At 44.8% G+C, this 24,674-nt stretch overlaps 1 protein-coding gene across 1 annotated transcript in view; it reads right to left on the reverse strand.

Annotated features, from left to right (window-relative positions):
* Positions 1–872: 872 nt before the first annotated feature.
* fam53b (family with sequence similarity 53 member B) overlaps positions 873–24,674 on the reverse strand; it is a 43,879-nt gene continuing 20,077 nt past the window's right edge. Inside the window, exons 2-5 of the mRNA XM_072667832.1 lie at positions 21,701–21,932; positions 19,776–19,830; positions 10,727–11,436; positions 873–2,263 (exon numbers count right to left, since the gene is read on the reverse strand). Coding sequence (XP_072523933.1) covers positions 1,940–2,263; positions 10,727–11,436; positions 19,776–19,830; positions 21,701–21,790 — 1,179 coding nt within the window. The 5' untranslated portion in view covers positions 21,791–21,932 and the 3' untranslated portion in view covers positions 873–1,939. The remainder of the gene's footprint in view (positions 2,264–10,726; positions 11,437–19,775; positions 19,831–21,700; positions 21,933–24,674) is intronic.

The following is a 24,674-nucleotide window of genomic DNA, read 5'->3' on the forward strand; positions in this document are numbered from 1 at the left end:
TCTGGTGTAGGCCGCTGCAGTTTGCTGTTCAGGTGTGAACCGGTGGGAATTCTGAGTATTCTGTTATCAGTTCATATGCAGATTATTTCACTGATGCATTGATTAGTCTACACCAATTATTCTCAGAACAAAAAAAAAAAAAAAAAAAAAAAAAAGATATGGGTACGGAGGGCACTAGCAATTGCTTGTTTTTTCCAATACCGGTACTGAAACGGAGTATTGGCCGATACTGGTGCAGCATTTCTTCCTTAAAATATACTGCACTTCAAAGTGAGCTGTGTTAAATAGACTTCACCTGAGATGAGCATCCTTACCCATCCATACTCACACATACCATCCATACCCACCCGCATTAGCCCATACACTCCCACTAACTAATATCCACCCATACCCACCCCCACTAACTAATATCCATCCATATTAACTAATATCCATCCATATTAATTAATATTCATTCATACCCACCCGCATTAACTAATAATATCCATCCATACCCACCCATACCCTCCCTACCCACCCATATTATCTAATATCATCCACTCCCACCCATACCGTCCATACCCACCCCATTAACTAATATCCTTCCATATTAACTAATATCCATCCATACCACCCATATTAACCCATAACCACCCATATTAACCCATCCATACCCACCCATTTTAACTAATATCTATTCATACACACCCATATTAACCCCTTAACCACCCATACTCCCCCCATATTACCCACTCTCATACACACCTATACTCCCCCATACCATCCATACTCATACATACCATCCATACTCATACATACCATCCATATCCACCCATACGAACTCATCTCCACCCATAATAACTGATACCCACCCATAATAACTGATACCCACCCATAATAACTCATCCCCACCCATACCCATCCATACTCAAACACACTAAACCAATACTCATCCAATAGCCCACACATATTGATCAGCCGTAAATTGTGTGTTTTCCACTAGACTGTAACTACTGGAAATGTGTGCCCTGAATTCTGATGATAATTGGTCTGTAGGTCAGAAGCCTCTCACAGGAATGACCAACATCATGTAAACGGATGGATGGGGTTCTCAGTGAACTGCAGCGGCCTCGCAGCTCCAGTGCAGAAGAAAAGAAGCAAGCTCCCCGAGCCGGCCTCCGCTGATCAGCTGCATTTGAAGTAAGAGGAAACTGTAAATCCGATTCTTTTGCTGAACCATCGCTTTAAGCTTCAACCTGAGTCGTCCTAATGTCCCACAGTTCCACTTGCATAAGCGTTCGTTTCTCCTGAGTCTCGCTCCAAAACTCTGAAAGACACGTCAACCCTGATACTCCTCTCTGCTCCAACAGCACAAAACAGGAAAATCACTGGATGAACAAAAAGCTAAATCCAGATCAGCTGTTAGATCAGCGCCACTGAAGAGACGATGCCAGGAAAGAAGACGCCGTCTTCAAAGAACATTGGAATCAGCTAGACTGCAAGAAGTGTAGATGTTGGCAAGTGAAAGTATCTTACATGTAGGCAACATATCTAATATTTCCTACTGGAGGAATATAACAAGATTATTCAGATTACTTTGAGGCATTGTTCCTCTTGGTGTCCACGTACGCCAGTTTCTTAGGCTTATTATTTAGTAACTACATGAAAACCAAGGCAAAATAACTGAGTTAGTCAAACTGAGTATAATTAACCTGCCTCCCTCTTCCAGTGCAATAGGATCACCTTAAATATGTAAAACAAAAAAAAAACAACTTGAATAATCGTATTAATATTCTCACATTAATGTCATAATGAGAAATATTAGATATAATATCCACATTTAATAACTTTCATTTGAATATCTCTCATTTCTTGCAGTGTGTGTGTGTGTGTGTGTGTGTGTGTGTGTGTGTGTGTCTCTAATCCGGTCTGTTTAACCTTCGGTTTTCCCTCCAGTCTCTCAGTTTCTCTCAATCTGCTCAATATCGAGCTCTCCGCCCAGCACGTCCCTCCTCAGCCCGCAAAGCCCCGCCCACGGAGGCTCCCATTCCTTTCCATTGGCCGTCCGTTCCGCATGTCCGGAGACGTCTCCGTCCGACTCATCGATGACAGTAGAGACCTCTTTGGGACTGTGTCGAGGTTCTGCCTCCTGGTCACAAGCAGAGGAGGAGGGTGGGATGTCGTTCTGGTGGGCAGGGCTCCTGACTGAGGGTGGAGTTTGGCTTGATTGGCAGCAGTCATCACCGGTAAAGCCAGGACAGCTGAGGCTCTGGAAATTCTGTTTCTGTGGGGAAAAACAACAAAACAGGGAAAAACAGACGTTACATTCACAACAGACTTTACTCTGAAAGGATAAGCCCCTCCCCTTCACAGTACACTGTCAGGATATGCTCCTCCCCTTCACTGTACACTGTCAGGATATGCTCCTCCCCTTCACTGTACACTGTCAGGATATGCTCCTCCCCTTCACTGTACACTGGTAGGATAAGCTCCTCCCCTTAGTTTTACTCTGAGAGAATCAGACTCCTCCTCTCGTGTACGACCCTCTTGCTCCAACTATACTCTGATGGGATAAGCCCCTCCTCCATTTTCTCTGACAGGATAAGACCCTCCCCCTTTACATTATGCTAATAGAATAAGCCCCTCCCCCTACAATATACTTTACTTTGTCATTTTGTAACTCAGTGCGCTACAACAGGGTGCCCAAGCACTCGTAAGAGGGAAACCCCCCCCCACACACATGCACACACACACCATGCACACACACACACACACACCATGCGCACACACACACACACACCATGCACACACACACACACACACACCATGCACACACCATGCACACACCATGCACACACACACTCTCTCACTGTCTCTGTAAGTAGCAGGGCGCTAGGCGCTACTTTAGCCATGGTCTGGCCCGGTTGCCACGGAGACAGATTATTTGGTTTGTAAATCAAGTCTTGTTTTTCCACGAGATGCTGAGATCTGCCCCCCCCCCTCCCCCACCCCAAAAACACACACACACACACACACACACACACACACACACACACACACACACACACACAAAGATTCAATTCATGATTCTTTAGGATTTGATTCAGGGAATCATGATATTCTAAATATTACAGCGATGTTTCATAAATAATTATTGTTTATTTACTGTTTTCTTTATTTTAATTGTTTTTATTGATTATTATTGTAATGGATTAAAATTGATTCTATTATTGATGCAGTTCAGATCGTGACTCAGTAAACAGCCAGGTAATGTTTACTGCCTCTTATCTCAAATGGACTGACTGGACCAGCGGTGTGTGTGTGTGTGTGTGTGTGTGTGTGTGTGTGTGTGTGTGTGTGTGTGTGTGTGTGTGTGTGTCAGTAGCAGATCTGCATTAAGGGTCAGTAGGTCTACTCTGTGAACTCCGTAAGGACGGGGGTGATGAATGATCACCATAGCGATCCCATATGTTATGATCCTGTGTTCTGAGTGTATGATGGGTGTGGTAGGAACTTCAGCACCTGCATGAATCACCTGCAGATTTACACCAGTTATTGATCACCTTTCACCAACAGCCCGTCTAAAGCAAACTGGGGTTTGTCTCCGATTGGTCGGTGTGTTCGTGGCCTTGAGAGATATAAGAATGAACGTGTAAAAAGAAAGGAACCTTCAAGAAAAGGTCTTAGAAGAACAAGGTTCCTGGAAGGTTCTCAGACTGAAGGAACGTCTACTTAACAGCGTAGGTGGAGCTCAGCAGCTCTCCCCTGCTGCTTTTCCGTGCCGCGGCCTAAAGCATGTGTGGAAACCCTCCCACCACTCTTTATTTTTACTCTATTTCAGACTCTTAAATCCATACAGTACTGCCCCCAGCAGCCTGAGTACCACCCCTCCACAACCTCTCACCCTGTCCACACGCCATCCACACGCCAGGCCATGAAGCTAGCGGAGCTACATCTGCTGACGGAGCACCCAGACTACACCAGAAACACTAAGCAACACCAAGAGTCCTCGTTATGGCAGACCAGAGCCCACCCCTCTACACCAGGAAGAGTTCCTGGGTAAGACCCTCTACATTCTGCTACCTGTGGATCATTCACATGTAAGAGTTCTAGATAAGAGCTCGATAACTCCTGTGCATTTAATGAATACTTTTATATTATTAATAATAATACTCTAATTATAAAACATGAGAGAGAGAGAGAGAGCATCATAAACACACAGGTAGACACGATATCTGTACAGAAACCTCTCAGACTTCATGTTCTCCGTTCTCTTATCATCTCAATCTAAATCCACACTGAAACGTCTGAAACTGCTCAACCGCCTGAAGCGGTGCTGCACTGAGTCAACAGTGTGATCAGGTGAGTAATACACACACAGCACAGCAGTAAACCAGGGTAATACCACTCGCATTATGATTAGGATCTGGAAACATGGTACATTACAACTGTTCATTACAGGGTTCACTCATTTCATATCTCTGTACTCAGATGGTCCACTGTAGACTCCTCAAAGACGCTCACCTGACCTTCAGCTGACCTTCAGCTGAGTCTGTATTAAATAAAGTAAACGACTGGCTATGGAATCCATAACCGTACACCTAATCCTAACTCTAATCCTAACCTAAACCATAAATTAACCCTTAATCTAAACCTAACCCTTAATCCTAATTCTAACATACATCTTAAATTAACCCTTAATCTTACCCTAACCCTTAATCCTAACCTTAACCCTAACCCTTATTCCTAACCTTAACCCTTAACCCTAACCTTAGCCCTTAATCCTAACCCTTAATCCTAACCTTAGCCCTTAACCCTAACCTTAGCCCTTAATCCTGACCTTAACCCTTAATCCTGACCTTAACCCCTTAATCATAACCTTAAATTAACCCTCAATCCTAACCTTAACCCTTAATCAAACACCTAATCCTAACCTTAATCTTAAATTACCCATTAATCCTAACCTTAGCCTAAACCTTAAATTAGCCCCAACTATAGCCTTAATCTAAAACTTAACCCCAAACTTAACCCTAAAAGGTTCAAGTTAGGGTTAGGGTTAGGGTTAGGGTAAGGTTTAGAGGAGGGTGAAGGTTATGATTATGTGTGTGAATGTACAGTATATGTAAATAAATCACGATTAATAGAGTAAAACAGGTAAACAGCGTCCGAACAGTTAACTGACGAGATCTATACCTTAAACCAGTCAACAACGCAGAGTGATGCTGCAGCACGTTCGATTTCTAAGTGCTTGTTGCTAGGCTGCTAGGGTGTTGCTAGGCTGCTAGGGTGTTGCTAGGCTGCTAGGGTGTTGCTAGGCTGCTAGGGTGTTGCTAGGCTGCTAGGGTGTTGCTAGGCTGCTACGGTGTTGCTAGGCTGCTAGGGTGTTGCTAGGCTGCTAGGGTGTTGCTAGGGTGTTGCTAGGCTGCTAGGGTGTTGCTGGATACTTTTGGACAGTATATAAGCTATCAATATTAGCTGCAGCACCCCAGTGCAGAACTGCAGTGAGGTTCCACCCGGCGTCAGGTCTGGCTCCACCCAGACAACACCACATAATGAGAGGATCTCCAGCTGTGTAACCAGGCTTACACTCCCCAGTCAAAAGTTTTAGGACATTCTGACTGTTAGGGACTTAAAACTGCCTTAAAAGCCTGGACCCTCACACCAAACTGCCTTTAGTATCTGGACCCTCACACCAAACTGCCTTTAGAGTCTGGACCCTCACACCAAACTGCCTTTAGAGTCTGGACCCTCACATCAAACTGCCTTTAGAGTCTGGACCCTCACATCAAACTGCCTTTAGAGTCTGGACCCTCACACCAAACTGCCTTTAGTATCTGGACCCTCACACCAAACTGCCTTTAGAGTCTGGACCCTCACACCAAACTGCCTTTAGAGTCTGGACCCTCACACCAAACTGCCTTTAGAGTCTGGACCCTCACACCAAACTGCCTTTAGAGTCTGGACCCTCACATCAAACTGCCTTTAGAGTCTGGACCCTCACACCAAACTGCCTTTAGAGTCTGGACCCTCACATCAAACTGCCTTTAGAGTCTGGACCCTCACATCAAACTGCCTTTAGAGTCTGGACCCTCACACCAAACTGCCTTTAGAGTCTGGACCCTCACATCAAACTGCCTTTAGAGTCTGGACCCTCACACCAAACTGCCTTTAGAGTCTGGACCCTCACATCAAACTGCCTTTAGAGTCTGGACCCTCACACCAAACTGCCTTTAGAGTCTGGACCCTCACACCAAACTGCCTTTAGAGTCTGGACCCTCACATCAAACTGCCTTTAGAGTCTGGACCCTCACATCAAACTGCCTTAAAAGCCTGGACCCTCACATCAAACTGCCTTTAGAGTCTGGACCCTCACACCAAACTGCCTTTAGAGTCTGGACCCTCACATCAAACTACCTTAAAAGCCTGGACCCTCACATCAAACTGCCTTAAAAGCCTGGACCCTCACACCAAACTGCCTTTAGAGTCTGGACCCTCACACCAAACTGCCTTTAGAGTCTGGACCCTCACATCAAACTGCCTTTAGAGTCTGGACCCTCACACCAAACTGCCTTTAGAGTCTGGACCCTCACATCAAACTGCCTTTAGAGTCTGGACCTCACAGCGTGCCTTTATCAATCTGCCTTAAAATTCCTGACTGCCTTAAAACTGATTTAATCAAAGTCTGGCTTTGTTAAACGTCCATGCAGCTGCTGGCTGAAGTGGCTCTAACAGACTGTAGGAGGCAGCTGATTGCTCTGATCACTGTGTGAAGTGCTGTTAAGGCTGGCAGGTTACTTTCTAAACTTGATGGGAACCCACAGCAGAACATCTACGACCAACAGCAACCACATCTGTAGACACTCATTACCAAACGACCTGAGGAGAGCCGAGGAGAGCCGAGGAGAGCCGAGAAGAGCCGAGGAGAGCCGAGAAGAGCCGCAGATGTAAATATATACGATACGTCTGTGATGTGTGTTATGGTTCAAAAATACCTCGATCCATTGGAACGGAAACATCTAGAAGTGTATATTTCCAGACAGGGTCAACCTACTGACAAACAGCATTGTCCAGACAGGCCATCTGCTTCCCCTACCTCTACACCAGGGACTGTATTCATGGAGAAAATCATCTGGAATCTGATCTGGGATCAGTTTCCACCAACAAAATCCCCAGTAGTGAGGGTGTAACGATCTCAGCAACATTAAAAACTTAAAGTTACCACTTTAATCAGCACATGGAAACTAGCTCTGTCTCTTTGTGTCTCTCTCCCTCTCTCTCTCTCTCTCTCTCTCTCTCTCTCTCTCTCTCTCTCTCTCTCTCTCTCGGTCTCTCTCTCTCTCTCTCTCGGTCTCTCTCTCTCTCTCTCTCTCGGTCTCAAGATTGTGATTTGGAGGCTTTTTAAATTAAGTTCTGTTTAATAACAAACACTATATTGACAAAAGTATTGGGACACCTGCTCATTCATGGCTTCTTCTGAAATCAAGGTTATTAAAAAGAGTTCTGCTTCCTGCTTCTGTTGGAGTAACTGCCTCTACTGTCCACAGAAGAAGACTTTCTACTAGACTTTAGAGGTGGATTGCTGTGAGGATTTGACTGCAGTTCCACTGCTCGGCCGCTCAAAGACAAAGACACCCACATTCACCATTTGTGCTGAACAAATAGAATCTGGCCTTTAAACCATCTGTGCAGTGACCACACACATACACATACATGTGTGCATTCATTAGAAGGGGTGTCCACAAACATTTGGACACAGTGTGCATTAGGCAAAGCGTTCAGCAGAGGCCGGCAGTCTGGCATCAGCAGACGTCTGTTGGTTAAATGATTTTTCTCAGCTTCCGCTCAACAACCCAGAAACACTCATCCTGGGTTGCCCCTTCCAGCGTGGCCAGAACAGCAGATCAGCCTCTACAGGCTGCAGGTGGTGATGAGTCAAAGCGACAGTGGCGAGGTGAAAGATCCACTATGGTTCTCTCTGCAGTTTATACCTTACATGGCGAGGCTGACTCTGTAACATCATATAACTGGTCTGTAAGACCCAAGTGTGTGTAAGAGGATTATGGCACCCATCAGAAGTTATGCTACTGGCTGCCCTCAGTAACCTCCTGTTCCTGAATATGGTAGCAGGGATAGGTCAGTGTCATCTCCAGTGATTAGTTCAATTATGTGCAAAGAGCTCACTCTGTAAAGAGCTGCACATATATAGGAAAAGAAATAAATAAATAAAAATAATATCATATAATAAACATATATCACCAGATTATCGAACATGTTGTGATATTAATAATACACCCTGTATCCAAGATCAGAGTAAAATAAACTATACTGGGCAGATATAAACAGCCACTGGTAGATATTAGGGATGAGTATTGGCAAGAACCTGGCAATTTGATACACATCACAATCATTTTAGGAAAACTCAGACCTTAATTAATATAACTAATTTGTACTTGTAATAGTACAAAAACACACCATCATGTTTTAAAAATAAAAAAAACCCTATAATTCACTTTTTCTCCAATCAGAACAGTGGGATCTGAAGACGCAACACTGCTACACTATATGTCTAAGTTTGTGGACACCTGTTCCTTTTTTTTCTTTTAAAATGTAACAGTGGGGCTTGTGTTCCCTTTGCTGCAGTAACTCCACTCAGACATTTTTTCCAGAGGTATTGTCTGGAGCTCCAGCACTCTAGAGACGTCAGCTCCAGTGCTCCACAGCCCAGTGCTCCCAGTGCTGCAGGGCTGTGTACCCCTCGCTCTACTGGAGGGCACTGGGCCTGGGGGCTTTAGACCAGGCGTGGCTGCTGCAGAGCGTCCCGTTATATCAGCAGTGCTATTCTATTGAGCTGTGCATGTCCAGCTGGAGGCCTGGAGCACGTCAGTGTTTGGAAGTAGAAGAGGAGAGATTTTATCATCAGGACCTGGATTTGACTCTTCACACTGCAGTCTTTTTATTGATTTATTCATTTGTTTGTTTGTTTATTTTATTTATTTTTACATTCAACCAAAAAAGAAACAGGCCAGAAATGCTGAATAGAACCTGCGGAGGCAGAACACAGGTCCAATAGGAATGTAATTAATTAGGTGTGTAATTCTGTAATTGAGTACTTGGAGGACAGTAATGACTGTAAACTTCTGAAAGCTGAGAATTCAGATCTGACAAAAGGAAATGGTGTCAAACCACAGTGTTGTTCCCCACCTCTCCCGGTGTGACTCACTCCTTTTACTGCTCTTCCAAAGCAGCCCACACCCTTCTACAGTCATGAGATACACTATGTCCAAAAGTTTGTGGACACCCCTTCTGACAAATGCATTCAGGAACTTTACGTTGCACAGACACACACAGACAGCTTGTCTAGTCCCTGTAGAGAAGAAGTACTGCCAATAGAATAGGACTCTCTGGAGCAGATCAACATCATGGCCCGATTGGCTCCATGCTGCCTAATAATGCCAGGCGTGGACTAGAGGGGTATAAAGCCCCCCAGCATTGAGGAGCTGTGGAGCAGTGGAGGAACGGTGTTCTCTGGAATGATGGTGGAGGAGCTCCATCCAGTACTTTTGGGATGAGTTGGGGATGATGAGGTGGGGTGATGATCATCATCAAACATCCTGACCTCACTAACGCTTATGTGTGTTAGGTGTGATATTGACTTAAAGACACAAAGAGAGATCTCACGTGATGCAGACAGTCATTCTGACAGACTGCAGTACACTACAGGAAGTGTGGTGGTGGTATGGTTTCGCTCTGCCATGAAAGAAGAAAACCTTTAGAGGAACAGAACCCTGAAAATGTCTCCATTTTGCATGCAGACCAGCCTATGGTCTACAGTGGCTGTTCATTTCCCCATAGATAAAATAATACAGGGTGGCTCTCTCACCCTGAGATAAACCAAGCCAATATGTTTACACTAGTGCTGGGTGATCTGGTAAATACTATATCACAGTATTTAAATACATTTTCCTGATAAACGATATGTAGCCTGATATTTGGTCATACACCCAAAACCCACCATCCAAATCCCCTCCCATTCTGAGTACAATAATTTTTCCTTTTTTTTTTTAACAGTACATTGAGGCCCCGCCTACTTCCTTCAAATTAGCAAGGCTGTGTTCCTCTGACTGTCCTCTCGAATGTTAAATACAGCCTGCACTATATGGACAAAAGTATTGGGACAACTGCTCATTCACTCATTCATTCTTTTTTCTGAAATCAGGGGTATTAAAAGAGTTGACCCTGCTAACTTGACCTTTCTACTGTCTAGAGTTTCTACTAGATTTTGGAGGAGCATTGCTGTGAGAATTTGATTGCATTCAGCAACACAAGCGTAAGTGAGGTCAGGACATTGGATGATGATCACCACCCCACCTCATCATCCCCACCAACTCCCCAACTCATCCTAAAAGTACTGGATGGAGCTCCACCACCATCATTCCAGAGAACACAGTTCTTCCACTGCTCCACAGCTCCTCAATGCTTTTATACAGGGACTAGACAAGCTGACAAGCAAAGCAGATCATTAGAAGGGGTGTCCATAAACATTTGGACACAGAGTATGAGTTTCGTAGCCAAATGTATTGTATCCTATAACCCCAAACCCTATAACAGCCCAACATAACATGACCTATAGTATAGTACTGTTACTTCTCAACACATCACAGGCTGTGTTGACTACTGTAGGGGGCGCTATACCACACTAGGTGGAATGATTACACAAATAATTATAAGTTGCAATCCTATCTCTTACCTGGGTCATCTTGGCCAGGTCCAGGGAGGGCCTGTGTTTGTGTGTGTCGGCAGGTCTGCGGCGTTTCACTCCGATTTTCTTGTCGTTGAGGACACAAGGCTGAGAGCGGCTGCGGGACAGCCCACCCTGACCGGCCCGGCGGTCCAGCTCCGGGGTGGAGTCCGGAGAACTGGCCTCCGAGGGCCCTCCGCTGGGCTCAGCCAGGCATATCTGTTCATGAGAGAGGTAGAGAGGGGTTTTGGAGACTGCGGCGGAGAAAGGAGCGAAAGGCTGCCGCTGGAAGTTTCCAAAGGCCGGAAGCTCCAGCAGGTTGGAGCGGGTGGGGAGGCTGAAGCTGGAGCTACGCTGCATGCCAGAGAAGCCGGTCTGAGCGAACGCGGACGAAGACAGGGCGGATCCGCGCTGGACGCTGCCCCCGCTGTGGCAGCGGCGCTTTTCCACAGTCGTCCACACCCGCGAACCCTGTGGTCGCCATGGAGACCGGCAGCTGGCCGGCTCGTCTGAGCAGGAGAGCGACCGGCACTGCCGTTTGCTGGGCGGCGCAGTGGTGGCATTCGGAGTTTCACTCAGGCTGAGGTCCCGCAGCAGGCCGCTGATGGCCCCTGCAGCACCAGTCTCTGGCAGGACGTCCCACAGGCTCTCCAGACTCGAGCCCACCGGCCTCTGACGAACCACACAGCCGCGGCTAACGTCTGGCCACCGGCCCGGCTCTGGAACGGAAACAAAGTCAGAACATGACACTAATGCAGTGCTGGAGCCGGGTTCGTTTCTTTACCCTGCAGATTCATACTGGATTAAAAACCACTGCATAGTTATTACCATCAGACTGTAAAGACTACACACTGCAGATTCATACTGGATTATAATCATATCATGATTACTAAGAGCACCTCGTTTATACTACACACACTGTAGAATAATTGTAATCCAGTATGAATCTGCAATTATGGCAGATTCATACTGGGTTAGTATGAACTCACACTCCACAGTTGTCACCATCAGCTACACATACTGTGGATTCATACTGGTTTACAATTAATGCACATTTTAATTACCCTGCAATTTCATACTGGAGTAGAACTTCACTGTTCCTACAACATAGTAACAACTTAACAACAAAACTGTAGATTAATAATGGATTAATAAAACCAAAAATTTATTCATCCTACAAGTACCATTATAAATCTGTAAAAAATCATACTGGATTAGAACCACTTCAAAATTACTACCATCAGTTTACAAATACCACACATTGAGAAGTGATTTTAATCCAGTATGAATCTGCACTATTATTACCATCAGACTATAAAGACTACCTACTGCAGACTCATACTGGATTACAATTATTCTACAAGTACGGCAGATTCATACTGGATTAGTTTGAATTCATCATTCCACAATTTCACCATTCCACATACTGTGGATTCATACTGGTTTACAATTATTCCACAATTAAGGTATCATTTTTCCACACTGCAGATTCATACTGGAGTAAATATCACTCCACGAATATTACCATCAGACAGTAACAATGTAAAACTGAAGATTCATAATGGATTTTTAAGAATTAATATAATAAATCTGTAAAAATTCATACTGGATTAGAACCACTTCACAATTACTACCATCTGTTCACAAATACCACACATTGTGAACTGATTGTAATCCAGTATGAATCTGCACTTTTATTACCATCCGACTATAAAGACTACACACGGCAGATTCATACTGGATTAGTTTGAATTCATCATTTCACAATTTTCACCATTAGCTAAAAGCTACACATACTGTGGATTCATACTGGTTTACAATAATTCCACAATTAACGTCAGAGTATCATTTCTACATACTGCAGATTCATACTGGAGTAAATATCACTCCATTATTATAGTCAGACAGTAACAATGTAAAAACGATTCATAATCGATTAAAAAATATATTATAATGGGTTTATTATGGGTTAGAACTACTTCAAACTTATGACCATCAGTTCACAAATATTACACATAATGCAAATTCATACTGGATTACAAATATTTCACAATTATTACCATCAGACTGTCAGGACTACACACTGCTGATTCATACTGGGTTAGTATAAACATCACTCCACAATTATCAGGTAAAAGCTACACATACTGTGGAGTAAAAATCACTCCATTATTATTACCATCAGACAGTAACAATGTAAAACTGAAGATTCATAATGGATTTTAAAAAATTAGAATAATAAATCTGTAAAAATTCATACTGGGTTAGAATCACTTCACAATTTCTACCATCAGTTCACAAATACTACATAGATTATAATGCAGATTCATACCGGATTACAATAATTTCACAATTATTACCATCAGACTGCAACGGCTACACACTGCTGATTCATACTGGATTAACATAAATCCACAATTATCAGAGTCAAAGCTATGAAAACTACACCCACTGGAGATTCATACTGGAAATAAATCACAGGGTTAAGGACAAACACCGGAGAGATGTGAGCCAGGATGTGTTTGGATATTTGTTCCAGCTTGTGCTGCAATTACCCAGTTTTACTGCTTAGCTTCCACCTTAGGCATGCGATGGTGTTTTGCTTTCTATGAATCATGTTCCAACACTGAGGCCACTACAGCTTCTCCTTCACCCAATACTTTCAATAAGCTTTATGGAAAATCACCCTAACGACAGATCATATCTACTGACTAAACACACCAAATAGAACTTAGTCAGTAGCCCCACCCCCAACTGTAGGCGGTCAGCTGAAATATGCTGAGTATGCAGAGTCCATTTCTTTAGCTCTTGAGAAACTGAAGACCTGATCTTTGTGTTGCTTTAAATAATAATGCAGTTTAGTAAGATGAGCTGCTAATTAATGACGTAAAAACACATGTTAGGTTCTCATGTTCCACTGTAAAACAGCTCCACACTGCAGACTCTTAACTGTTCTCAATTATGGTCTCCATATTGACTTGTGTTTAGTAGAGTCTAAGATCAGAGGATCTGAATTTGAGTCTATTTAAACTGGCTGAGCTTCTTCAGTAAACAGTGAAGCTCTTCAGTAAGTCGCTCTGGGTAAGAGCGTCTGCTATAAATGCTGTAAACGTAAATGTTCAGCTCTTCTGAGAGCGTTCCTCGCTGCTGCAGGCTGGGAATAACGTCTGTTCATGATGTCTGGGGGCTCTGCTCGAACACAGCGGTAAAAACAAAGGATGGCAACTGGATCAGGCCTAAAACAGATGCTATTCTGACCCATTCAAATGTAATGAATGATATTTTAAAATGATATTTATTATTCAAAGTACAATATTCACAGCAATGCTAATATGGTAGTCTAGTGATAATACACACACTTCTAGAGAGTGTCCCTTAACTTCCAGAGCTCAATTATGAAGAAAGGGTAAAGGGTATGTTTTAGTATATTCTGTACTGTTACACTCCTTTATTATTTATTTATTTATTTATTTAATATTTTATCAGATTTGTCACCCATTTTCTCCCCAATTTGAATTCTTCACAACCCCCCACCCCCACTACACGCAATGCCCCCGACACTAGTGAGGGCGGACCAACACACGCCCCCTTCGTTTTTCGAAGTGCAACATCATCGATGCAACATCACTGGGCTAGCAGCATGACCAGTGATCCTCTGATCATAGTGACAGCGCCTTAGTCCGCTGGACCACTCGGGACCCCTATTATTATTATTATTATAGTTAATTAAATATTTGCATCAATAACAAAACTATACCTTTATTTTCTCATTATCTTCATGTCCTGCACCTGTGCTTCACTTTAAAAGGACACACACACACACACACACACACACACACACACACACACTCTACACAGCTAACCACAGAGCAAATCCGCTATTACAGACACAACACACCCTACTACACTCTGCTCCTCCTCTCAGAATGTCTGGAATGCTGTCGGCTGAAACTGGCTGTCAGAGTGTATCGTTCCATCTTTAGTGTCATCAAGTTCTCATGAAGAGGGTGAGATCATGACAGAGAGGGTCCGGGGTAAAAGGGACAGAGCCTTAACCCTGCCCTGCCCAACAGCACACTAAACCCGAGGCCCAGAACACACAGAGCCACGAACAGCAGCGGCTGACTGGGGCTGGAAAGGAGGGGGCCTGGTCACACGGTGTGCCCAGTAGGAGTCCGGACATGTGAGCCCTACTCCCCACACCACTGTTCTTCCCTAAATCTCCCACACGCGTGTGTAATCTGACACGGCAGCTGAATTTGGGTTGATTAGCTCTGCACCACACAGGCCTAGCACAGCTCTGACTCTAACCATGACCACATCGGCCGTTTGTGCCGTGATGACTTTCTGAGGACACCTCGTTATCTAGGTCAGGGTTCAATGCCAAGAAGGCCCAGGCCTGCGGTTTTAACCCCTTAAATTGTGCACCTTAAACCTTGGCCTTTCGATTTGGACGTTGTTTTCTTCTTAAAAGAAATATATATCATATATAAGCATTCTTAAAGATAAAGTGACAGACTGCTGAACTGTGAGAAATGAAGGGAGGCTGGGAAATGGTCATATACCAATGAATTATGACTGTTTGTGGTACATAAGACCACTCAAACATCACAGGACGGAAGACGGGGGCTCTTTAAATGAACAATACGAGCCTTTTCAATGCGATTTCTGAATAATTAGTATTAAAATATGAGCATATCATGATAAAAATAATAATAATTTTAGCCAAAAGCAGTGTTTGAGAGGGAGTGGGAGTGTTAACACAATTAGACATATTCTATTATGGTACCTGAGGCCTTTAGCAGCTAGCCTAGAACAATTACAGCACCAAATTACAGACCAACACTTTCACAAGGGCTTGTAGTGGATAGCGGCTAGCTAGGCTAACACTAGCAATGCACACAAATAACAAACAACTGCTAATCCTCAGTGCGGGGTTCTCTCTGGCAGTAGCGGCTAGGCTAACCAAACTAAAGCCAACACTACAATATATATTATTAAGGCATCAGAGACCATATAAGTAGCAGCAGACATGCTAACAAAGCTAAGGCACTAACTTACTAATGCTATGAAAGTGGCTATGGCCTTCAGAAGCTTGTGTTGTTTGTTTGTTTGTATGAAGTAGACGCTAGGCTAACACGCCAAGCAGCTAAATGACAACCTGAAATCCACGAGTTCTCTCCGGTAGTAGCAGCTAGGCTAATAAAACGCTAAGAAATCATATACACACACAATATCAACAGGAGGCTGTAGGTTGTAGCTGCTAGGCTAACTAAACTAAGCAAGCATAACAAACTACAAATACCATCAGGCACCTGAGGCCTGGAAAATGGCACATATGCTAAAGTCAAGCTATCTTAATAATAATAATAATAATAATTTGGACCAAAAGCAGTGGTTGAGGGGGAGTGGGAGTATTAATCTTACAGACTTATTCAGTTAGTAATCTGCAGTTTTGTGGTTATGAGAGTAAGGACCGGCCCGCTGGGTTTCAAGGGGTTAAAAGACACAAGACTGAGCTGAGGGAGCACAAGCTATTTCCTCACACCGCCTCCCAGCACAGTCATCAAAGCTAACGTCAGGTGGACGGGTCCATCTTCAGCTTTCTGCTCGGCCGACTCCCAGCCCACTCGCTATTTCCTGGAGGAGCGCCCGCATCTACAAACGGGGCGAGAATAGCATGTGCTTGACCTCGACAGCGACAGCGGCTCGGCCCGGCCCGGCCCGGCCCGGCTCGGGACACGGGGGATTTTTCTGAAGTCAACAACAAAAATGCTGCTGTCACCGGGCAGGGGGAACAAAAGCCAGCCTCAGCAGCACGCATCGTCGTGGGCATCGCGGTTATGTGCCAGCAACGGCCAGGCTAGCGCCAGCACAAAAACCTATTGATCTGATTTTGGGACCCGAGCTCCTGTTTGTTTATTCAACCCGAAGACTAGAGGCATTATTGTCCCACCTCTGCTTTCCATGTCCTGATATAGTGAAGACAATCTGCCCTCAGACAAACCCCACCGAGGCCCATGAGGTCTCGTGGGTGGTAGCAGCTAGGCTAACAAAACAAAGGCAACGCAATTATACACAAACACTGTTGAGGTGCCTGAGGCCTTTAGCAGCTAGGCTAGCAACGTTAAGGCAACAAATCACACAAAGACATGGTTACAGTGGTTTGTGGGTAGCAGTGGCTAGGCTAGCTAACGCCTAACAAGTAATGTAGAACAAAAGAGAAACAACTGCTAATCCTGAATAATCCTGCTAATTCTTTCAGACTCTAGCAGTGATTATAAAGACATCCGAGACCATAGCTTTCTAGCAGCTACGCTAACAAAGCTACGGTAAGCAACTATACACCGTCGAGGTGCCTGAGGCCTTGTACGTCGCTACAGCTATGCTAACAGAACAAAGCTAAGGTAAGCCATCAAGGTGGGTGAGGTCTTCTGGGTGGTAGCAGCTAGGCTAACAAAACAAAGGCAACCGAATTATAGACTAATAACCACCAGCATTATGGTTTATATGTAGCAGTGGCTAGGCTAACACAAGCAATGCAGAACAATTACAAACATCTGCTAATCCTGAGTCCTGAGATCTTTCTGGCAGTAGCAGCTAAGCTAACAAAGCTAAGCTAAGAAATGACCTACAATCAAAGATGCCCGAGGCCTTGTAAGTTGCAACAGCTATGCTAACAAAGCTAAGCTAAGAAATTGTATATCATCAAGGTGTCCGAGGCCTTGGGGGTTGTAGCAGCAGCTAGGCTAAGAAAACAAAGGCAACACAATTAGACATATTCTATTATGGTACCTGAGGCCTTTAGCAGCTAGCCTAGAACAATTACAGCACCAAATTACAGACCAACACTTTCACAAGGGCTTGTAGTGGATAGCGGCTAGCTAGGCTAACACTAGCAATGCACACAAATAACAAACAACTGCTAATCCTCAGTGCGGGGTTCTCTCTGGCAGTAGCGGCTAGGCTAACCAAACTAAAGCCAACACTACAATATATATTATTAAGGCATCAGGGACCACATAAGTAGCAGCAGACATGCTAACAAAGCTAAGGCACTAACTTACTAATGCTATGAAAGTGGCTATGGCCTTCAGAAGCTTGTGTTGTTTGTTTGTTTGTATGAAGTAGACGCTAGGCTAACACGCCAAGCAGCTAAATGACAACCTGAAATCCACGAGTTCTCTCTGGTAGTAGCAGCTAGGCTAATAAAACGCTAAGAAATCATACACACACACAATATCAACAGGAGGCTGTAGGTTGTAGCTGCTAGGCTAACTAAACTAAGCAAGCATAACAAACTACAAATACCATTAGGCACCTGAGGCCTGGAAAATGGCACGTCAAGAAACTACAAAACCATATTAATCAATTAGCATCTGAAAGCTAACGCTAATGCCATTCAAGGCGACCGAGGCCTACTGCACCGAATCAGGCCGTTACCTCAGGTGCACCGGTCAGGGGTGGAACGTTTGTGGCATCACGTTGCTAAAGGTAAGTGCTCTCAGGTGTCAGACCTCCCTGGAGAGAGCAGGCCAGGTGTTGAGGGAGGCGAACGACACGGACAACTTCTGTTTCACTCTGTTCAGAGATCCGACCACTTCACTGTCCCCAACCGGACAGGTCAGTCCCAATGAGCTGCCAGAAGCACAATCAGCACCTGCATGCAGACACTGACCACATTTGGCCCCCTCTACTTTAGAAAGACCACAAAGTCAGTCAACATGAACGGTCAGTCAGTCAAATACACCATCAGCCATAACATTAACACCACCTCCTTGTTTCTACACTGCAGATTCTGTTATCAGCCTCCTCCTCTCCCCCTGATTGTCCCTCAATGCTCTCAGGACCCCACAGGACGGACCACCACAGAGCAGACTGTAGAGTTCGGGTATTGGGTCAGTCGTTCTCAGCACTGCAGTGACACTGACTGACCTGGTGGTGGCGGGTTAGTGTGTGTGTGTTAGTAGTGTGTGTTGGGCTGCTGGTACGAGTGGATCAGACACATTACAGAGGTGGGCCAATGCAGTGCCCAAGGACTCGTATTGGTGTAGCGCACCCAGACTGGAAATCGAACCCCGGTCTCCTACATGCTGTTATCTGTTGCGCCATACTGTGGGCTCTGATGAAGGACTAGAGGATGACCAACACCAACAAACTGAGTAGCAGCAGATCAGAGAGCTTCTGTCCTGGACTCTACTGTCTCTACAAGCTGGACCAGTAAGCTAGGTAGGAGTGGACAGTGAGTGGACAGACAGACACAGTGTTTAAGCACTCCAGCAGCACTGCTGTGTCTGATCCACTCGTACCACCAGCAGCCCAACACACACTACTAACACACACACTCGCCACTACCACCAGGTCAGTCAGTGTCACTGCAGTGCTGAGAATGACTGACCACCACCCAAACACTACAGTCTGCTCTGTGGTGGTCCGTCCTGTGCTGTAAGTGAACGGTCAGTTCTTGAAGGTGATAAAGGGGATGAAGGTGATGAAGCAGGAAAAATGGACAAGCATAAGAATCTGAGACACTTGACTGGGTCAGAACATCTCCAGAACATCAGGCAGGTCATGTGGGGGATCAGTACCTACTAAAAGTGCTCCATGGAAGGATAACAGGTGAACCGGCGACAGGGTCATGGGCTCCCATGGCTCACTGATGCTCATGGAGGCTCCGCCCCCCTCACAACTTACAGGACTTACAGTATCTGCTGATAACGTTAGCCTTGCTACCAGAGACCACAGCAGGACACCTTCAGAGGTCTTGTGGAGTCCATGTCCTGTTCTGACTGCACAACCTACACAACGTTAGGCAGGTGGTGCTAAAGTTATGACATTTCTTTAGAAAGCAGCGTGACTGACTACAGCTTCAATTTCATTTTGAATTAAGTAGAAATTTCGAACAAATGGGGGGATTCCCCTTTGATGGAGAGGTGGTGGAGTAGGCGGTTTGGCAGAGCTTAGTGCAGTGCCTCCAAAGATCACGGAGGCTTACGAGAGAAACCTGACAACTTCGAGAGAAGATGCACGATTGGACGAAAAAAGGAAACACACGTACCCATGATTCCGCAGGAGAAGAGGGCCGTTCCCTGGCTCATGGTTGATGGCTGGCGCTGTGGAAACAAACAGACGTGTCAAATGAGGAGGCATCTGTAACGGGACGAGAGCAACGGGTAAGGAAAATCAAGCAAGCCCCTCTACTCTGGTGATAGGTAGTTCAGAACGAGACAGGAAACCCCATGCTCCCACCCACCCGTGTGCTCGAACAGCACACAACCAACACAGCGAGGTCAGGCGAACCACAGTCATCTGTCACAGCCTGTGGAAACTGGTGCAGTGAGAGCAGATGCTGCCTAGTGAGATGTTTGCTAAGCATAGGTGCGCTAGACATACGCTGTCTGGACAGAAAGCTCCACGCAGGCCTCGAACTGAGCTTAGACGTTACTAGGAGGTGTCTGCCAGGCGGAAAGGGTTGGCTAGGGTTACACGGCAGGGGATTTCTCACGCTGTTGAGATGTTTAACGTTTGGTCTCTGTCTGATGGTAGAAGCTGTACTTTGACTCCTCAGCTGTGGTGAGATCTACCTGCAGGTCCTGCGAGGAGATTTTAGGACTGTCGGAGTCTTTTGCATCATCTTGAGGTTCTGTAGTTGGGCTGAACTTGCTAGGGGACGGTCTGATCTGGTCATGTTGGCCAGCTGTTCCTCTTGTAGATGATTTAGTGGACGGTGGAACAGCGGCTGATCTCTAACTGTTCCGAGATCTGTTTAAACCCCTTCCCAGACTCCTCTGCATGTCCACCCTTCTTTCTGAAGGCCTCAGAGAGCTCTCTGGATCTGACCATGGTGATGATCTTCACCCTCACTTCAACCATCAATCAAGATCAGACCAGACTAAACATCTGAGGTTTAAATCAGACAGACTCCTCCAGAATAATCCTCTCCAACCATGATCTGATCATCTGCAGCTGATCTTCTGCTCCTGACTCTGATTCTACACATTAGAAGGAGGAATAAATGTGTTTTGTGATGTTAGATATCTAAAATATCTCATCCATGCATATATCTGCACATTCAACCTACAGTTTCCCCAGCCCACTTCCACTGAAGCTACAAAAAGGAATATAGAGCAGCCAATCAGAACTGAAGTGATTTAAATATCCAGCGGTGTGGCAGAGTGCAAAAATGTAGGCACCCCTGTTTATCACATGTTTTGCTGGTTTTCCAAGTGAAGGTTAATAAACACAAAAACCTGTCTGTACATGTAAGACCCAATTTCTATTTATTTACTGAATTTATTGTAAACAAATAAAGCATTTATTGTTATTATTTTGTTTATGAATGTTATATTTAGTCAATAAAAGAGTGTGTGAAACACTACATCAACTAAACATGGAATTTGACCAGGCGTGTCCAAACTTTTGCTGTTTCAGTTTTAAAGAGACGGGCTGTTTAATTGTAAGGGATTTAAAAATTTGAAAAATGGTCAAATTTATTTATGACTGCCCTGGATAAATGCAAGCACACATATAGTAGAAGTTGACCTCAAGACCTTCAATCAGTCAAATAATGACTCCCATTGGCCGAGCCCAAGGAAATCACCACCCTGCCCCCAAAAGCAGGATGATTTCAGGTCACATGAGGCCCTTATGGCAACAAAATCAACCATTACAGCACAATCACAACGAACTGCTACAAAAACATTTTGATGATGTGTATTGTAAACAACTGTGATGTCACTTCCTGCGAACTGAGACAACAATGCCTGTGGTTTTCCAGCTAGCTGAACTCGTGGAAAGTAATCTCCATTAGTTGCGTTCTGTAAACCGGACAGGAATTCTTTGTAATCATATCCGCTCATTCCGGGAAAAGGACCTCATTCATGGAGTCTGCTCCAGCAGGAAGTATTGGGGAAACGGGATCATGGTCAGATATGCTATTGTAGCATCACATAAACAATCGATCAGAAATCAACTCCATCTTACCAGCTCCAACGTTGAATCTTTGGACGTTACATCATCGACACCCTTCTTTTCCAGTGTTTTAGTGTAAATAATCACCATGGCAACACACATCTTTGCTGCAGCCCATTCCAGTACATGGAAGATCTAGTAGGGTCCATCTTCATGCGCAGCGCCGGCTGATCCGAGTACACACTCCCGTCCTCGCCAGGCCCCCTCGTTACTTCTGGAATGTTCCTCAGTCGCCCTCTTGACCCTGCGGACACAAAAGAAAGACACGGGTCAGCCTTCGACCTCCCACACCGCCATAAAACAACAATACGAGCAACGGACGGAGGCTACGGCTGAACCCAGCCAAGTCTGTGACCCAGTGTACCTTCTTTGAAAACACTGAGCTGAGCTGTTTGTCCAGCCAGGACAGGAAAACCTAGACAACACTTACACAATACTGTTGTACCAGAGATGGCGTGACACCACTTTTCATACTGATCTGATACTTCATATTTAATAACTACTGCACTTTAAAATCAGCTGCTTCTAATCAAAGCTCTTCACTTCAGACGAGCATCTAAAAGTAGACCATCAGGCTGAAAGTCCTCAAACACTCCCGCTGGTAGACTCACAGCTAACATCACATCACACCGTGGGCCGTTTCAGGATCAGATGGGATTCAATCTTAATGTCCTTTTGATTTCCCATCCAGCATTTTCTGCTGATTTTAGCCAACATGCTCATCCATACCCACCCAGTCATCTATACCCACCCATCCATGTCAACCCACAGATATTCATCCAGACCCATGTTTACCAACAATACAGAGCCAATGCCACCCAGGCCCACCTGTCGTTCATACCAGTCCATGCCCAACCAGTCATCCATGCTCGTCCGTTCATCCATACCCATTCTATACCCACCCAGTCACCCATGCCTGTCCATTTGTCCATAACCGTCCATGCCCACTCAGTCACCAATAACGGTCCATGCCCACCCAGTCCTCCTTGCCCGTCCATGTCTACCCAGTCACCAATGCCTGTCCATGCCTACCCAGTCATCCATGCTTACCCAGTCATCAATAACCGTCCATGCCCACAGTCATCCATGCCCACCCAGTCATCCATGCTCACCCAGTCATCAATAACCGTCCATGCCCACAGTCATCCATGCCCACCCAGTCATCCATACACGTCCGTGCTCACCCAGTCATCCATAAGCATCCATCCATTGAAGACGCTATAAATGGTCATTTAAACTGATCCAGCCTTTCCAGTTCCGATACCAATACATGCACTTTGCATATCGGTGGATACCCGATACCAGTGCTGAATTAAGAGACTTAAGGCATCAGGATTGACTTAAACATTACTTTATATATTTATAATATAACAAAGTAACACAGATATAAAATTAATGCTATTGCTAATTAGTACTAAATTGCCATGGGTCATTTATTTATTTACTTGCACATTTAGTTCAGTCTCACACCAACAAATTAAAGTGAGAGGATCGGTTCCATGGATCGGCCTAATTATCCGATACCCGATCCAGCTAATTTTGTTAATATCGGGGCCGATATCTGATCCTAGTATCGGATCGGTGCATCCCTATTTTAAACTGCAGTATTAATCAGCAGCTCATCTGATCTAAACTGTGTGACTGAATCATTAATACAAACTCAAGATCAGATCAGATCAGACTGGGACACTGGACCACAGTAGGTCCTAAAGCTGAGCTGAGGACTACAGCCGGGCCAGAACTGACTCCCCTCCTGAGACCAACCATGAGATTGAGTTTCCTTGTGTAATCCCTCCTCACTGCATGGAGGGCCTTCAAACCGAACTGGTGTCCAGAGGCTGCTCCTCGAGACTCGAGGGCTGAGAATAGCAGTGACCTCGCGGTTATCAAAACACGCAGCCCTTCCTTTAGCTTGGAGTGACACGCCTCGCACTGTAAACCAGCTGATTGGAGCCACATGTACGTCTATAGCTCTCTCAGCGATCGCTTGTTTCACGCGACTGCTTTCAGGACCGTCAATCACCTCCCATCCCCCAAAGTACAGATAAACTGGTCCTGTAAAATCTTCCACTCAGCCAATACTGAGCTCAGATGTAGTAACGCAACACTGCAGGCCCAAAGGTTGGGAAGCAAAACTAAACTTGTAAAAATAATAAATTTTTCTGTCTTTCCAATAAATAATCCACAATAATGTTTCTGAATAATGTTTATGTATCTACAGTCTTGTGCAAAGGTTTGTGCTCCCCTGTTTGAATGACACACGGTGTTGATGTTTATGGTGAAGTGTAAAAAAAATGAACGAATCCTTTACAGGAAACTTTTAAATCCAGTAAATAAACAATAACTGTGTAAAAAAAAAAAAAAAAACAAGTATTGGGACACCTGCTCATTCAGTGTTTCTTCTGCAATCAAGGCTATTAAAAGAGTATCTCCTGCTCCTGTTGGAGTAACTGTCTCTACTGTCCAGAGAAGAAGACTTTCTACTAGATTTTGGAGGAGGAGCATTGCTGTGATGATCTGATTGCATTCAGCAATTAAAAAGAGTGTATATGGATGACAATCACACCTCACCTCACCCTCAACCCATCTCAAAAGTACTGGATGGAGCTCCTCCACCATCATTCCAGAGAACACAGCTCTTCCACTGCTCCACAGCTCCTCAATGCTGGGGGGCTTTATACCCCTCTAGCCCACGCCTGGCATTATTAGGCAGCATGGAGCCAATAGGGTCATGATGCTGATCTGCTCCAGAGAGTCCTATTCTATTGGCAGTACTTCTTCTCTACAGGGACTAGACAAGCTGTGTGTGCATTTGCACATCTGTTTCAGCAATGGGTGAATGCATTCATTAAAAGGGGTGTCCACAAACATTTGGACTTCATAAAACATGCAGTCTTCTGAATACTGACTTCACGTCTATTTTAGGAGGCCATTCTTGCCCTTACGTCCGGTTGGTTCTCACAGTGAAAAAGCAGAAGCACCATCA

This window comes from Salminus brasiliensis, chromosome 22, assembly GCF_030463535.1.
Source record: "Salminus brasiliensis chromosome 22, fSalBra1.hap2, whole genome shotgun sequence".
Taxonomy (NCBI): Eukaryota; Metazoa; Chordata; class Actinopteri; order Characiformes; family Bryconidae; genus Salminus; species Salminus brasiliensis.